General features: G+C 36.4%; 1 protein-coding gene across 3 annotated transcripts in view; it reads left to right on the top strand.

Annotated features, from left to right (window-relative positions):
* The window catches only part of tiam2a (TIAM Rac1 associated GEF 2a), an 80,725-nt gene that overhangs the window by 38,788 nt on the left and 23,351 nt on the right, over nt 1–18,586 (top strand). For 2 of the 3 annotated variants that reach the window (XM_059520841.1, XM_059520842.1), the window contains exons 6-15: nt 538–762; nt 2,901–3,086; nt 3,811–3,957; nt 4,636–4,680; nt 8,301–8,345; nt 9,362–9,529; nt 10,597–10,701; nt 10,822–10,900; nt 10,985–11,074; nt 11,253–11,465. In XM_059520841.1, the coding sequence (XP_059376824.1) occupies nt 538–762; nt 2,901–3,086; nt 3,811–3,957; nt 4,636–4,680; nt 8,301–8,345; nt 9,362–9,529; nt 10,597–10,701; nt 10,822–10,900; nt 10,985–11,074; nt 11,253–11,465 (1,303 nt within the window). The remainder of the gene's footprint in view (nt 1–537; nt 763–2,900; nt 3,087–3,810; nt 3,958–4,635; nt 4,681–8,300; nt 8,346–9,361; nt 9,530–10,596; nt 10,702–10,821; nt 10,901–10,984; nt 11,075–11,252; nt 11,466–18,586) is intronic. The other variant, XM_059520843.1, reaches the window with a different exon arrangement.

The raw sequence follows: 18,586 nt of genomic DNA, 5'->3' as shown, positions 1-18,586 counted from the left end.
ACATGCTGATAAGTGCAGTGTTATAGAAGTTAGTATTAAATAAAAAATAAAACACATAGTACACATTTTCTTCAGTCCAATTTCTTCTGCCGAAAACAAAAGAAGATATTTTGAAGTATGTGATTAACTAAACAGTTGTTGAGCCCCATTTTGTAGTATTTTTTCCCCTTGCTATAGAAGTCTATGGGACCCGCAACTGCTTGGTTACCCACATTCTTCAAAATATCTTCTTTTGTGATTAGCAGAAAAAAAGAGTAAATGATGACCGATTGAAAAATTTTATGTGAATTATCACCTATATAAATTATTGCATAAATCTAGGCTTCATAATGTAATCTAAACATGGAAATACATACATTTTGAGAAAGTAGGCAAAGTAACGTTATTTAAAATGAAGTGATGCAAAATTCTGCACAAGACTTATACGTTACTAATCAAATAGCCTTTTTTTTTTTTTTTTTACAGTGACCATATTTACAGTAACTTCTATGCATAAAAGGTCCCATTTCCTTCCTTGTATGTTATTTTCCACTTCAGGCCTCCAACCAGACTGACCTAGAGAACTGGGTAACTGCCATTCATTCGGCTAGCGCATCTTTATTTGCGAAACGCTACGGGAAAGAGGACACGCTGCGTTTGTTACATGGACAGATCCATGGTCTTCTCCAGAAGATCGACATGGACAGCAAGATGAGAAAAATGGCAGAGCTGCAGTTGTCCATCGTTGGTGACCCCAAAAATAGAAAGGCTATTGAAAACCAGGTAAGCAACAGTTTAATCCAGTTTGTTGGAAGTACGGAATGAAGTGCTTTTTTTTTGTCTCCAGTCATCCATTTTTTAATAAATTAGCTTTTTGTTTCTAAATGACCATTTGTTTTGACCATGACCATTTGACCATGTTTTGACTGACCATTTTTTTAATTTATTCTTTTAACATGATATGTGCTTATGTGTGAGATAAAGACATTGGAAGTTTAGTGCTTTATCTATATCATTATGTCTGAGGCTTTGTAGTGAGATGTGTATTTATTGACAAGGTTGAGAATGTACCAAGCTCTCCATCTTGTCTGAAACATTGGGATAAATCATTGAGGGCTTTGTCATGTTGACAGAAGGCATGTTAATCTTACCGCCACATACCACTTTAGAGGTTGCATGACCCACATAGCTTTATTTGACCAATGGTATTAGTAGTTTTCCCACTGCCTGATAACAATCATGTTAATGCTTCATGGGAACCTCTGGAGCTGATGCGGAGGTCAAAAGGGGGAGTTAGAGGGGTGCCAGGCGCTGGATGAGAGATTTGGTAAAGGGGAAAAGGTTGAGAAACTGGGTAACTTTGAAGTGTTGTCTCCACAAATCAGTGCCAGCTGGGCGGTTTCAAGTCTCCATTGACCCCCCTTCACCCTTTCTCCCTGTAACTGAATTATAATAGCTTTTTAAGACTATTAAACATATGTCTTTTATATGAATCAGGGAAAAGGTCAGAGAAACAAACTGAAGATAAATGCATATGACTGCACATCAAAAATTCTTCCCATCCAGGCGTAAACACACATATACTGTATCTAAGAAATGAAAATGATCCCTGATCAGACTGTGTGAGAACTTTTAACTGTGTTTTGTTTTGTTTTTCAACACGGGTTGATACTGGTTCAAATTTCATGGGTGACCATTAGAACAAGTCTCAGACAAGCCAGTGTGTTTCTAAAAGGCTCTCTTAACAACAACGAACATGCCTCTCTTTTTGTGGTAATAGGTGTATGTTGGTATCCAATGTCACTCTTCTGAAAGGCTCTCCTGGGCTAGCATAAGATTCCCATGAGTTAACAGTGCAGTGTCTGTCCAGTCTCATTATACTTGTTTTAATGATGTGAGGTTGAGTTGGTAGAATTTAATAAACCAAATACCAAGAAACTTTAATGACACAGTGTCTCTAAACTCATTGGCAGTGGTATGAATTATGCTGGGAGCCCAAACCAAACAATGCACAAAAGCAAAGTCTGTGCAATTCTACAATCCATTGTTGACAATTATCTATCGCTAAATTAAATAATTGTATTTTTTATTTCTCAAAAATAAAAAATAAAGAATATACAATAATAGATTTCCCCGTTAAAAGAAAACAAAACCCATCATTATTGTAGACAGGCTTTTATTAAGCACAGCCTTAAAATGTTACATTACATTACTACAAAACAAAACAAGTTCTAGTTTGTCACATGTCAGTCACACAATCTCTTCCTGTTTAAGTGGGCAGTTCTTGGCTGCAATGTGGACCAGACAAATGGTGTTTAGTCAGATGCGTCTATATAAGAGACTAGTGTTATAAAGTTTCATCAGCAAACTGATGATGTTCATAGAGCTGTGACTAATAATCATGTCACCCCCCCCCCTCATCTGTTTTGTCAAAGAGCATAGCACTAAATCACTTGTGTATGTTTTTTTATTACGTATAATAATGTCAGTTGGAGATTGGAGAAAATTTTTTTTTGGGTTGCTGTGCTATAAAATTCAATTATTATAAACTTAATATAAGTGATGGAAGGATTCTGAGAGTCTGACAGTAATCAGTGTTGAGTACCACTGTCAGGTTAACTCTGCCTGCTTAAAATATTTACAAATGATTTAAAAAACAGTTTAGAATGTGTTGAATGAATGTTTAGGGCAAAAAAATGAAGGAAATGTTTTAATCAAATATAATCAGTTACATTAATAAAGTAATTGAAATAGTTACACTACTTATTACATTTTAAATAGAATTACTTGTAATCTGAAACCTATTAAACTTCCAAAGTTTCCTTTCCAAAACTGCAAATGATCATTGTGTGAAGCAGTAGTTTGTCACCTAGCGGATGAGATGCCTTATCTCAGTAACACTTTTTTAAATTTGCGGACAGATCCAACAGTGGGAACAGAATCTTGAGCGCTTCAACATGGACCTTTTCCGCATGCGCTGCTACTTGGCCAGTCTGCAAGGTGGCGAGTTACCCAACCCCAAGAGCCTGCTAGCCACGGCCAGCCGCCCGACCAAAGCTGCACTAGCCCGTCTGGGAATCTTCTCCGTGTCCTCCTTCCATGCACTGGTTAGTAGCCTTGAAGAACACAACAGTGACGGCCCACTTTTTGAGTTGTTTCAGAAATACTGTATGTATCATTCATTTTCTCCATTAGGATCTCAAAAAGAAATCAAAACTGAACAAACTTGGTTTGAAGCAAAAAAAAAAAAAATACTAATATAATTTGAAAAAGCCAAAAACTGTATCAGTGAACTCATCCCATGCAGTATTGCAAATTCTGTGATGGAATCAAAAAAACAGTAAAACAGAAAACATTTAAATAATAAATATTATGTTCAAATAAAATTCAAATATGATGTATTTGTTGTTTTATTGCAAAATGTTAACACATATAATTGGTTGAGAGTGTGGGAGACTCACTTGACTGTCATGCGCAGTGCTTCATGGATGTGGGTGGTTGCTGCTGAGCTCTTTTGGCAAAATTCACCGTTTCTATGGCAACAACAGCTCTCCCTCTCTCTGACTGATGGATCAGGGCTGTGGGGTTGTCTAGTTGTTGACAGGGAATTCAGCTATTATACTGCTTTTTTTTTTTTTTATGAAAGTTGAAATTATTCTGACAGGTTTACTGTCAAATAGATTCTTTACTGAAATTGAATGTGATTTTAACGTTTGAAACCTGAAATTCCTATGAGAGGAAGCTGTTACACTTAATTTGGAACATTTTATTTAAAGAAACCTGAATAATTACCTAGTTACCATTACAGCCAGTCTCTTTGTGGTCGTACAGATCTGTTCCAGAGATGAAGCCACAATGCGAAAGCGTTCTCTGTCTCTGTCCCACCGAGGTCACAGTAAGAAAGGGCTCTTTTCCTCCCTCAAGGGCCTGGATACTCTTACCAAGCGAGGTCATGAAAAAAAGCCTTCAGTCTCACAGGTACTACACCCACTGTGTCTGATTTAAACAGTCGTGACTGTGTGCTCTAACAAAAGTGCTGGGAAAGTGCATTTACATATCAATTTTTCTACCCTTTATGTTTTGAAACTCATGCGTCATGCTGGTGGGAAATTCCTCCCACAGGTGCAAATAACAGAACTTTGATAAAAGGTAGTAATTACAGAGCTGGCAGGATTAAAAATGTTGTTCGTTCTCCCATCTCCTCCTCCTTTCTCAGAAATGCACCAAGATAATAAGAGAGCTATTTTCAGATGTAGATTTTCGTATCTGGTTACCAAGTGTAAAGCCTTGAGACGGTGACGAAGATGATGATGTTTCCTCCCTGTTGAGATCACTGTGCTAATAATAGTGGTAAATTAGCACTTAAGAAATTGCGCTGGGCTGTTTGTTTAAATCTGGAGAGGGTTGACCCATGAGCCGGAGAATTTGATAGATTTTCTGTCATGACCGTGCCCTTGAGCAAGGCATTTATCGCCAAGTTATTGCTGGGGGACTGTCTCTACAATTAGAGTACTGTGTGTTGTTTGGAATAAGAAGTGGCAGCTAAGTAAGTCACTAATGCTTGTTTTGTGAGTCTGTTGCACTTCTTTACCAACTAGTAACCATCTTAGTCTGTATAAAAATTGTAGATCCTTCATTTGATCTTTTTATTTAAAGGATTTCAGTGATTTGAGCTGCTGTTCTTACAGTGTTCTTCCTCAGGTAAGGGACACTCGTTTTCAAGACCACAGCTAGTATAGCATGGCTCCTTCTCGAAATATAAACACATCTTAAGTTCGACCCCCTGTCATTCAGCAAAAAATCCTGCTATATTCCAAAATGATGCCACCTTATATCAAGTAAAAATAGGTACAGTGTACATATTGTGTTCATGTTGAGTGCTTCTTTCGAGGTGGGATACGCTTAGGGACATATTTGCTGGTATGGTTAGTGTTGGTTAATAGGAAAGGAATAGGAATAGGAATAGTGTCATTACAGATGTATTTACAGAAATTTATCACAGCTGTAATGAAATGGAGTTAACATGTATGTGCACAATAAGTACGTTGCATCAAATGAATAATTTAAATGTAAGTACATAGTAGTTAAAAACACTTAATAATATAAAATGGGTCCAAAAACTAGTAAGCTACCACTTCAAGGCATTAATTTTGGTCCACAGATTGCACATGCCCTTCTCATATAAAGCAATTACAGAATGTATTGTAATGCGCAAACTGGCTCTACATGTTCTTATACACATCTGTAAATGCCTTAATTCACTTTATGTAATTATTTAAAATATTCATGAGGATAAAAGCTTGAAGGATAATATTTTTGCATCCTCTAGAAATTAGATTAATCAAATTATTCATTGTAAGCACAGATTTTATTTACTCCACTAAAATGTTTTTAGAAGAAAATGATTTCCTGTCCAAATTACCAGTTTTGTGCCCGATAATCACTTGGTACATGGTGGTGACCTTAACTGAGGTCAGTGGCTTCTGGGAAACCATCATAAAAATGTAGCTTGCTAGACTTACTGTGCCAAAAGAAAGTGCTGAAAGGTTTGCATGACTTTTTTTGGTTTTTGCTTTTTCTGGACATTAATTATATGGGGAAATCAGTTTCACCACTAAAAATGTGTCTCCAAATGAGGTTCATATGCAGTTAGGTTTTCCGTTTTAGAAGTCAGAGCTGTCTATGTAGAAAGTAGATGGCATAACAATTCATAAGCCTGTTCTTAAGTGATGAACAAGTGATCCCAAACTGTAGTTGTGCCATCTTAATTAATGCACATTATTATGCATTAAGAGCAAATGGCACAGAAAGTACAAAAAAAAAAGTTACAGATGTTGAAGCCCCATAATAAATATTGTTTTATTAGTTTTGTACATTAAATATATATAATACAACTGTACACTGGCCTAAATAGTTATGAGTTAAGACACTGCAGTGACCAATAAAAAATAATAGTATACTGTTGTTATATGTTCCAAAAAAAAGTCACTGAAAATCAATTCCATAGAACAAATTTTGGTGCTTAATAAAAAGTTAAATTGCTCTTTTCTGTCACTAAGTGAATCCACTAGTGTCTTAAGTGTGCGAAAGGTAAAAAAGTCTCCGAAGTCCCTGTCCCTCCCTGACATGCGTCATGTAAATGGCTAACAAGCTCCAATTTAATTTCACACCACAGAAGGCAGAGGTGTGGAGACAGACAGAGGGAGAAATGTATTATGAATTATTAAAAGCCATATGTGGTAAATTGCAGCCTGCTGTACTCTACCCCGCAGCGACACACAGATGGTTGGTATAAGAGCCCTATGCTAGTTGCTAAATATTAAACAGGCCAACCTTTTGCTAAAGACACTGCGGTAGCCATCAAGTCAAAGTGTCTTTTTTGTCTCTCATTGAGTTTGAGAACACCAGTAAGTCTTTAAACCTACGTTTGGTCTTGCTTAGAAGCAAATCATTTGTTCTTCATCTCTGACAGTAATCCTGTTCAGACTTTATAATTGGGTCCCCGATCACTAGGCCCTCCTATATTGATCATTAGTGAAAGTGAAAGTGACGTGACATTCAGCCAAGTATGGTGACCCATACTCAGAATTTGTGCTCTGCATTTAACCCATCCGAAATGCACACACACAGAGCAGTGAACACACACACACACACACTGTGAGCACACACCTGGAGCAGTGGGCAGCCATTTATGCTGCGGCGCCCGGGGAGCAGTTGGGGGTTCGATGCCTTGCTCAAGGGCACCTAAGTCGTGGTATTGAAGGTGGAGAGAGAACTGTACATGCACTCCCCCCACCCACAATTCCTGCCGGCCCGGGACTCGAACTCACAACCTTTCGATTGGGAGTCCAACTCTCTAACCATTAGGCCACGACTTCCCCTAAATTATGTATTTATATATGTACACTACGTTTGAAGGTGTGGTCAGTAGGATTTTTTTTATTTTAAACCTAAGAAATTAGTAATTTTATATTTAGCAAGAATGCACTAAATTGATCAAAAATGACAGTAAAGCTTTAAACAGTGTTACAAAAGATTTCTGTCTGAAATAAATGCTATTCGCCAAAGAATTCTGGACAAAAATATATCTCTGTTTCAATAATATTTAGAAGCACACCTGTTTTCAACATTGATCATAATTAAATGCTTCTTGATCAGCATGTTAGAATGAATCATGTGAAGGATCATGTGACACTGAAGAGTAATGCCTTTGTCATGACAGGAATAAATAGAAAAAAAAATTGAAAAAATGTTTACATAAAATTAAAACTTGTACAGATTTAAATCGTAATCGTACTGTAGCACATTCAAAATGCTAGTGTGTATCATGAGGAAATACATTTTCTTAGGGATTTTATTTATTTTTTGCCCTGTGTTTATACCCGTTTATCATCTATTCTCTTCTGTCTGTTCTCATTCATATCGAACTACATTAATTTACTCCATCAAGATTTTTACATTTTTATCTTTTTTCATTTGTATAAAAATATAAAAAGTAGGTCTAAAGATTAAAATAATTCTGAACAATGTGATTTTTATTCATGCATACAGTTTGAGAACATAAAAATATATGTGCATATAATTGATATACAAATTCTATACAACTATATAGATATAGTATATGATCTTTATTTACTGACTGTCTTTTTATTTATTTTTTATTTTTTAAATATAAATTTTGCTCTTGGTGTGAATAGACAATTTGTTTGTGTGTCATTTTGTTTATTTGCATTACGCTTGATGTGAAAAGGCCTCAGAAAATGTTCTCATTTCGTATGCTAAGAGGTTGTTTACATAGAAGACGACTTTGAGGCAGATCAGAAGAAAATAATACAAAAAAAATAATAAAAAATCTAGTCTGTTTCTGAGGCCCAAGGAGAGGATTGAAAAAGATGAGGAAAAGCTCACATTATAAGTGGGCCTCAGGGAAAAATCAACAAATGTATAAGACCTCTATAGCTGACCATGCTTGGCTGTAAAAAGGACTTACAGATGAGGAACATCACAAGCAATCTGTCAGAAGAAGCCTCCACAAAAGTATAAATAAGAGATTAAAAGTCTTGCATTAAACATTCAGCATGACCTTTCATCCTACTAACCAGCATAGTGCTCTTTTCCTCCAGTGAAGTCTCGAAGCCTTTGTTTAAGATCAAAATAATTCACTACAGCAAATTTGCTTGGCTGAAGTTTTATTTAGAAACGAAATGATAGTTTGTCTGCTGCAGTGTTTGTAACCATGGCTCTGGTTGCAAAATGTCTGAAAGAATATGACTAAGAATTTTATGAGACTGCACTGATTTGTTTTTTACTTCTTGTTTCAGGACGGTGAAGGGCATCTAAATACTATTCCTCCTTGTAGTTTTGAGGTACGTTGCTGTGTTTTTACAAAATACTGGGTCCTGCCTCTGGAAAGAGTTTAGGCTTACTTGGTTATTTGTTACAAAATTTGTAAAACATGAATATTAATAAACCTACACATTTTACATGTACAAAGCACATTAGCGATGTCTTTTTGTCCATCGTGTATGTATAAAAATAATTGATATGTGGCTGATAGATGCTCACATTTTGATTTGATTTAGATGGAACTAGTTAATTTAAAGCAAGAGTGTGGATTGAGCCACGTGTACAGTTTGTGATTGCTTGTACGTCTCTGAAACACTGGTTCCTCACTGTATGTACACGGAGACCAACACACCGATGTTGCTAAGAGACCATGTTAAAGGACAGCGGTTATTCTAGACAGCATTCCATCTTTAGCATTCTGGGTGGAGGTTAGCTTCCATAAAAGATTTTTCCCACTTCGGAGAGGAAAGTCTGAAGTTGAGAGCCACACACACTGAGGAGCGTGTCCTGGGCGGTTGCCCTTGGCTGCTCTTTTGGAAAGTTGACCGTTACTGTGGTGGTAAATGAATGCAGACTCATTCCACTGCTGGTCAGGGTTTCATTCAGACCACTCACTGCACAAACATAGGGTTATACAACTTGTCTTAGGTGACTTTGTTTCCCTTGCTAAAAAGGCCATTACTTCACTGAGTGAAATGTGTGGACCTCTGTACCTTTGGAACTGAGATGTGACATGTTTTCTCTGGTGTGTGTGTGAAGGTGGATAGGCGTGTTTGTTTCCGACACCAAAGACTTTTTTTTCTGCACTGAAAGAGTTTTTAGTGACACATCCTCAGACAGGCATAGAATGATGCCAATAAAGTCAATGTCAATTGCTTTAGTTTTACATAGTCTTTGAATTTGTTATACTTAACTGCTAAAATTTATCTATGACCAGAGAATTGTGTTTAAGGATATATAAAATCTGCTATTAAAACACACCAAAAATAAATAAGGAGATGTAATAAAGTTAGTTTCTTCTTTGGTTTTCTTTCAGAGGTTAGGTAGTTTGGGTAATGTTTACTCAGTCGTGCCACCTGAAGGCAGCCAGTGGGATTGCAGCCAAGAAAACACAACGTGCATCTATATGCCCAATTACCAGACGGTCACCGTCCTTCTGAAACCTCATCACACCGTCACTGATGTCTTGGCTGAGACCTGCAGGGTAAGATCAGTGCATACAAAAAATCCACCTCTTTGTTTTAAAGAATCAGCATAGTGTTCAGGTTAATTGCTTTGATTTACCAACATACCCATTTGTCTGCTGTTGCATTGTTTCTAATTACTTTACACATATGCCTGTTATGTCTGAATCAACACAGACGCAGACACATCATTATGTTTGTATGTGTTAGCATACTTCACTGCTGAGATTACCTGAGGCTATGGGTGTCATGTTATAATGTATTATAATATTATTGCTCCGTTGTTTTGGGTTTTGATTGCTGCTTTTGTCCTAATTTGTAAGTCGCTTTGGATAAAAGCATTTGCTAAAAGTAAATGTAAATAATAGACTGCATGTAGGGAAATTAATTAATAGATGACATCATGCTCTCTGCATAACAGCTGTGCTATTTCTTTCCCCACAAAAATTCATTTCACAAAATCTATTTGATTATAAAAAAACACAGAAAATAGTAAATGTAATTAAATATTATTACAATTTAAAATAGCTATTTTCAATTTTTATTTTAACATTTCATCAGTTTTTACAATTCTTTAGAAATCATTCTCAAATGCTGGTGCTCAAGAAACATTTTTTTTATTTTTAGCACCAGTGAACACAAGTAGCTTTATATATAATTTTTGTTACAATTTAAAATATTCACTGCTATTTTTTATCAAAATTTAGATTTTTGATGCTTTTACTACTGGTCTCAAACTTTTGAACGGTAGAAAATAATAAAAATCATGAAAAAGAAAAAGGCAAATCTCATATCTCCATGGATGTAGCTGGAAAGGATTACAAAAATTGCCAGCAAAAATAATTAATAATTTATTTCACCATTTACTAACCCTTAAGTTGTTCCACACCAAAATCCCCTTCTTTTGTGGAAGACCGAAGTAGTTAAAATGCATTAACATGCATTTCAACACTGTTATCCAACTCTTCTGAAGTCATACAGTACAATAAAGCTGTTATTCTTTTATGTCTTGACGCTCTTCATTTTTTTAGTTTATTTTTTTGTATGTGGAAAGAGCTGCATCTTAAAATAGATTTTCTTCTCTTAGCTCATGGGCCTGGATCCTAGCCTACACTTTTTAAGGCTGAGAAGATGTGTAGGAGACAGGATGGAGGTATCCACCCCATCAGCTGATGAGCTCCTGCAGGACATGGTAAGATATTGATAATGGCTAAGCTTGATGTGCAGCAGCTGGATCACAGCCCAGTTTATAAAAAGCAGAGTTGTTGAACTGCATGATTGTGCACTTATCTACACTTCTTTCTCACTCTAGTCATATGACGATTTGGAGGTCAGCCAGCTAAATGTCTACACTCTGCACATGTCTAGACCTAGTGTAACTGAAGACTTTGGTAAGCATATCATTGCAAAGCGGAGATTTAAGTGGGGACTGATGGCACTTTATGATGTGTTATGATTTTTTTCTTGTCCTCAAGGCTTTGCTGTTACAGGATATGTAGACAAGCTGGAAAACAGCCGTATCGTTGTTACAGAGGTTCTCCCTGATGGGCTGGCTTTCAGCAAAGGTACTTTTGCTCGTGCAGTTATTGCCTTTAAAGATTGCATTTATTTGGAGATGCTAGAAACACCTTTTTGATATTTGAACAAAGACCAAAATATCTTTTTTATGTTTTCACATATTGCCTTTAGAAGGGTGTTATAACCTTGGTTTCTTTCACTCCTGTTGTTTTGTATAACTGATAGGTCTGAGGCCCGGTGATGAGATCATGGTTTTAAATGGTTGTGAGGTGTCTTCTCTGGACCTGGCTCTGATACAGACTTTATTCAACGATCAGAGTCTGCAACTGACTGTGAAACATCATCCACCCTCCAGTCAGCACAGTACAGATACTGCAAACACACAGTCTCTGCACAGGGTTAACCTCCAAAACCACCAAAGGGCCAAGTCCTCAACAGGTACAAGACACATAGTTACACATGAGCGATTCAGAGGTGCATGTTATTCCAGAAAAAATTTTGATGTCTGTATGGAGCTCAAGTTTTGTGTCAAAGATCAACTAGGTAGTGCATTCACTATCTTCACTAACTGCACTAACCTATGCATAGAAGCTTGCTTGTTTTATATTAGTTTACATTAGTGTTTCGCGTGTGAGGTACTTTGTGTTGTATGTTGTCATGACGTTAGAGTGTCTTTTTCCCGGACATATCCTCTTTTTGGACCAAATTTTTTTTGGGAATTGCCCCAAATTTTGGAAATTCTGCTTTTACTTTCTACAGTCACCGGTGCATTTTTGTATAAGAATGCTGTGAGGGACTGTTTTCTTAATCCCGCTCCCACTGAATTTCTCACCATTATTGGCCGCTCCCATGATTTTTGTGTCCAATCCCACCCGCTCCCTGCTAACATTCTAATATTTCACTTATCAGGGAGCCGCTATCAATACGTAGAGTATTTAAATCTCTTCTGAATCTGCCATCTCTCTCTCCTCAACCCACGATCAGTCAAATCTGACTCCTACAGCTCTGCTTGTTTTTTTCTCCTATGGCTACTTTTAAACTGTTAATGGGTTGATTTTTCCCACGGCTTAAAGGTTTGAAATGTTGTTTAATTCAATTAGACTAAAATGCTTGTATTGAAACATTTTGCATTCTGCCAATGATAAAACTGTGCTAGATGTAAAGTTTTGTGAAGGAAGGCCACTGGTAGGAAGCTTTTTAGCTGAGTTTATGATCAATAAGCATAATAGTGACTGTAAAATATATATTTTAGGTATGGAAATGACATATTTTCAGTGTTGATATTTAGGATATGGTCATTGCACTATTTTGGGCACTACTTTAACCACCAACCAACCACACAACAGAGCCCCGCCCCGCTCACACCCACTGTCCTCCTTTTGGAAGACCAAAATACGGTCACCCTACATGACGTTCATGCGTGCACAAGACTTAATAGGATGGTACCTCTATGTTTCACAGACACACCTGGAAATTAATGTTGAATTGCTTTGCTTGTTAAGATAATGTAAACCCTGTAACTTCTGGTTACATGAGCTTAAGCTCTTTTCAATAAAATCCACGCAAAAGTTAATATCAGATAATTTTATTATAAGATTGTACCGAATATTCTCAAGTTTTATGCAAAACAGAAATACAACAAATAGAATATCAGAGCTCTGTCATATGGCCAAAAATTTATGCAAAAAAAAAAAAGAAGAAGCTGTTTTTGCATAGTTGTGTTTGACACATGAAAACTGTAACAATGTGTCTTACAAGATAACACATTAAGTACTTGAATTTGAGGGATTGGACCTGGAAAGTCCTTGAAAGGTCCTTGAATTTGAAGTTAATCAAGGTGTGGGAACCCTGGTTATACTTCTTTTCAACATGATAATTGAAACAAAGTCTGTTGAGATGCTGTTACTAACAGATTCTGACTGTTCAGAATCTGTTAACAATAAGGTCCACAATAAGGCACTTAAACCAACTTGCTGAAAAGTTAATAATTTTAATATCATTTAAATTTCTGAGAAATCTGGCATCTCTGCATGGCTGCAATGTTGAACATTAGATGAAATCTGTTTCTAAAAATACAAGTTTCCAATTTAATGGAGCAGTTGTTTTTTTAAATTGAACATGGCCTAAATACACTTCATCTTTGACAACTTTTTCTTTACTTGTTATGCATTCAAAACTCACTGTTAAAAACATTTGACACTTGTCACACCTCACTTGTAAACTTCCTCCCCAAATTTCCTCCCCCTGACTTCCTCAGAGTTTCTGTACTATCTCAGTCATTTATAAAAGTGATCAACAGAAAGCAGTCTGTATACTGTGAGCAGGAACGGTGTTGCGTGCTGGTTTTGAACCCTGGCTGCTTTTGTCCTTGCATGGTAGGTGCCTGACAGAATGAACATCACAGCACATTTGTTGTTACATTTAATTCTATTGTATTATCAGTGATTATTCGTTCTAAATTATGGAAAATGTTTCATGAGCAGTGAGTATCATGGTTTCATGTGCAGAGCAGTGGTTACTCAGTGGTTACTTTTGTAAGAGCGATTTATTTATTTGTATATAATATCTGTTTAAAGTTTTGGGTTCCACTTTATATTAGGTGTCTTAACTAATTAAGTTAATCTTAAGTGCTAACTCCTTAGCACGTACATTTTAAACATTTGATGCAATGTGTATGTTTTGGAAAATTATTGCAAGATTATGGTCAATAGTGTGAAAACATTTTGTAATTATGTGCAGGTACTTTGATTGTAACTACAATGTAACAGAATTACGTACAAATAAATAGTTGAAGACACTTAATAAAAAGTGGGTCTAAGGTAATGTATTGCAGCATTACAGTATGTATGAATATACAGCTATATATCTTTAATTCCTTATTATTGGTTCATGTCTAAATCCGAATCGATTACTTCAGTAGTACCTGCTGACTCTGTATCATTGATTATACAAAATCAAGCAAAATGTCTTACTTAGAAAGACATGATGGATAAATCATGCACTGTGAGTAACACGGAATTGCAAGTTACTTGCTACAAAAATCTACAGCAAAAGCTAAAAATGAAGACCTTTGTTTTAGTCATTTAGCATTTCTGGGCAGTTATGCAACTACAGTAACAAACCTGTTTGACCAAGTCAGTTCAGGCGCTATTTTATTTGTTTCTAGGAACCACATTTTAAAATGCTGTCGTCCTTCAATCAAACTACCTCTGTACACAATGGAATACGTTTACTTTTCTCAACTCTCACTATATTAATGAATTTAAGCCACAGCTAAATACCCTTCAGTAGACAAAACACCATAATAAACAGTATTGAAAGTTGTTAGCTGTGAAAATGACATGATCAAGGATCTGTCTGTCCCACACAGCCTCATTTTATTTTCATTCCATTCCAAGAAAAGTAAGAAAACAAGAGGGGCAGTTCAGAGAATTTACCCCATAAGACTAGTCAGATTTAAAACAAGTTGATTTCTGCCATATTGTCTGCAACTAGCTGGGGACACCTTTTTCCATAAAACTTTAAATTGAACAATCTTCAGTGATCTTGCAGTGTGCACTTGGCTATAAACCAGTGTGCAAAATGTATAGGGCTGCAACTAACGATTATTTTGATAATCGGTTAATCTGTCGATTATCTTTTACAATTAATCGATTAATCTGTTTATGTGCTTATATTTTAGTTTTTCCCCAAGTAAATTATTAATAAATGGTCTTTATCCTTCAGCATAGATTTTTAAGAGATTTGAACCATTTTGCATTGTCATATCCTCATTAAAAATATACCTGGAGTTGTTTTATTGTGTTAGTAATCCTTTGTCGAACTCTTCTGCAATCAAAACACTGACCCATACTCTAGCAAATTTCACAAGGAGATATCAAATGTTTTCACCATGGCAGTCCTTAGAGCTCCTAAAGTAGTTTAACATCCCGAACAAAGCTTATTAAGGAATCTTTCAGAACATATTTTCACAAAGAATAAGGATAAAACAGAATAAAATTGCAGTGCATTGTATTTTATTATTTACTGGAAAACAGCTTTATAGCTTTTGCTGTGAAATTGTAAACAATCCTTCGAAAAAAGTGCCAATGGCATGAAACCTGAATGGAACTCACAATTTAAAGTAAAATCCATCAGAAGGTTGTCCAGAAAAAAAATTGGACACACACAAAAAACCTGCTGTGTGAAAAAGAGCAGTGAATAGTGCATTTCAAATATCTTTAAACATTTACCTCTCTCATTCAGTCATAATTAGGCTGCACGACTGAATTTTGAACTGGTAAAAAATCGCTTGCAGTAGCTCTGCTACTAAATTTATTTCAAAATGGAAATCCATATACAACTATGATCAGCTGTTCCTTTCATCTTGACTGAGCTTTTAGCGTTGTTACGGGAAAGGATGAAGCTGATTGGTTAGTTCTTGTCACATGACCCGCGGTGCGCTTGCTGCATTCTGAAAAGTTGAAATGTTTTAACTCGATGCGGTGCGGTGTTGGAAATAACGAACTTGAGCGCGCAAAAGACGCGATATGTGAACGTCCCCTTAAACAGTTCAGTAGTGCAGAGTTTACAGGTTACTCTTCTTTTTTGAATGCTCAAAGTAAAGTAATCCCACATCCTGCTGAATGCTGTATAGACGCTGTTCGGGAAGCACGTGACATAAAACGAGGCCAGCTATTGCCTATTCGCTACTTCTCCTGCTGTACTGGCTGAGTAAAACCTCCGGTGGCTCATTACTGCCACACTTTGGTCACCGCAGATTTGAAATATGCACGAAATGAGCCGCTTACGGCAAATAAAAGTTATTTAGCAACGAATCGATGACTAAATTAGTTGACAACTATTTTAATAATCGATTTTAATCGATTAAATCGATTCGTTGTTTCAGCTCTAAAAATGTAAGATCTTTAGTGAAATTGATGATGTGCAACTGCAACCCAAATCACACAACTGCTACATCATGTGTGATTTACTGAACAGCATTAAATAGGAAAATAGTATGTCAATAATGCAAAAAAGCAGTTCATCATTGAATCCAGTGATGTCATCATCCAATCAAGTCGACAAAATCACTGGATATTAAGTGTCCCCAACTAAGCAAGCCAGAGGCGACAGCAGCAAGGAACCAAGACTGGATCTGGTGGCTACGGTGACCTCAGAATAAGAGAGAAACAGACTAATATTAGCGTAGATGCCAATCTTCTAACGATGTAGCAAGTACATTGTGTTTTATTGGAAGTATTCCTGATTCCAGTTTTCCTATTTAATGTAGCCTAGAAATCCGTTAACGGATTTGAATATTAGAAATGTGTTCGTGTGATATGTGTAAGCCAGGTTTAAGAGATGGGTCTTTAATCTGGATTTAAACTGACAGAGTGAGTCTGCCTCCCGAACAATGTTAAGTAGGTTATTCCAGAGTTTGGGCGCTAAATAGGAAAAGTTTTCTAGTCTATTCAAGAAAATGTTATGGTCAATAGTGTCGAACGCAGCACTAGGATCCAATAAAACTAATAGAGAGATACACCCACGATCAGGTGATAAGAGCAGATCATTTGTAAATCTAAGGAGAGCAGTCAAAGTACTATGATACAGTCTAAATCCTGAAAAGAAATCCTCACATATACCATTTTTCTCTAAGAAGGAATATAATTGTGAGGATAATAACTAGTATCTTGGACAGAAAAGGAAGATTTCGAGATCGGTCTGTAATTAACTAGTTCTTTGGGGTCTAGTTGTGTTTTTTTTTTTAAATAAGAGGCTTAATAACAGCCAGTTTGTTACAAAGGTGTAGTTTCTCTCTGTAATTTTCAACACACAAACATGATTAGTTACTTAGGATTCAGTTAGTTACCTATGGATTATACTTAAAGGGTTAGTACACCCAAAAATGAAAATTAAGCTGTGTTTTACTCACCCCCGAGGCATCCTAGGTGTATATGACTTTTTTCTTTCAGTCGAATCCAGTCGAAATTATATAAAAAATTGTCTTTGATCTTTCAAGCTCTATCATTGCAGTCGTTGGGTGTTGCATTGCTTCAGTCCAAAAGAAATTAAATAAAAAGCGCCCATCCATTTAAAATAAAGTGAGTTACATGGCTCCAGGGGGTGAACAAAGGCCTCCTATAGCGAATCGTTGTGTTTTTGTTAGAAAAATATTCATATTCAAAATGTAATAATTACTTTAAATCTAGCTTGCGCGAACAGTTGTACACAGAAGCAGTTCCGGGGTGGAAGACATATGAGGTCGGCCCTGCGCATGCGCTGGTGAGTCTCAAGAAAACCAACGTTTGTTTACAGGATGAAAAGAAGCAAGTTTAAGCAAGCTCTTGGCTTATATCGAAATCCTCCGAAATTCTTCTTTACAAATCCTTGTTTTATACTTTAGATTAGTGACCGTTCTCTCTCCGCTGAGTTTCCGCGTTTTGAATATCGATATTTTTCTAACAAAAACACATTGATTCACAACAGGAGGCCTTTGTTCACCCCCCGCTACCATGTTGTGAAGAAGAATGACGGAGGATTTCGATATAAGCCAAGAGCCATTTTTTAAATGGATGGGCGCTTTTTATTTAATTTTGGATTGAAACAATGCAACACCTGCTGACTGCAATGATAGAGCTTGAAATAACAAAGACAGTTTTTAATAACTATTACTGGATTCGTCTGAAAGATGAAAATCATATACACCTAGGATGCCTGTGGGGTGAGTAAAACAAAGCCTATTTTTTTATTTTTGGGTGAACTAACCCTTTAACTTGAAATTCACCCCTATTAAAAAAAACGTAAACTTAAAATCTTGTGTGTCACTTTCGCTTAGGCCACACCGGCACACTGCATATGCTTAAGTGCATCTTCATTGTAGTGTGAGTAATAATTCATAATCTTTTATAATCAGGGCTTTCATTAGATACATCAAAACACATGACTTCTATATTTTCTATAATATGTGTGTTTCCACACAAAAGAGAGACATACTGTACAATGGTTTTCCTGTTGTTTGCAGCAGGCCTCTGTTCATGTCATTGAAACCACCCTTTGACTTCATTTAGCAACACAGGGTGCAGCCATGGTAAAGCAACAGCTTGCAAAACCATCAACCATCAAAACCAAGAATTTGAGGCATCAAGATGTTCAAAAGTTAAATAAATTACCCCTTGAAAAGCAGAGACCATTTTTGGTTGAAGATTATGTTCTCCACAGTTAAATTTAGAACAGAAATAATCAAAAGTTCAGCAATAAGAATATTTGTACTTATTCACTTTGTCTTAGACAAGGCACCGGCAAGCGTTTTGGCATTTTTGTTTGTATTTTGATCATCATGTGCTGTATTAACAAAATATGAAGTCATTTGGTGTTATTGGTCTGTATGACCTTTTTCTCAGTACCAATGTCAGATATGTTTAGTGTGTGCAGTTCACTTAAGCTGCCGGTTGAGCACTATTGAGGGGTCTTTTTCTGCATTGCACCTCCTGTTGTTGTGGATCTGGGCCATTCACTTTCCTGATCTGTCCTGGTTAGATCAGATTTGCTTTCTTCTTTCAAGGGAGTAGTGCATGGAA

Source organism: Carassius carassius, chromosome 32, assembly GCF_963082965.1.
Source record: "Carassius carassius chromosome 32, fCarCar2.1, whole genome shotgun sequence".
In the NCBI taxonomy this organism is placed as follows: domain Eukaryota; kingdom Metazoa; phylum Chordata; class Actinopteri; order Cypriniformes; family Cyprinidae; genus Carassius; species Carassius carassius.
The sequence above is the reverse complement of the archived record's forward strand: the minus strand, read 5'-3'. Positions and strand labels throughout refer to the sequence as shown.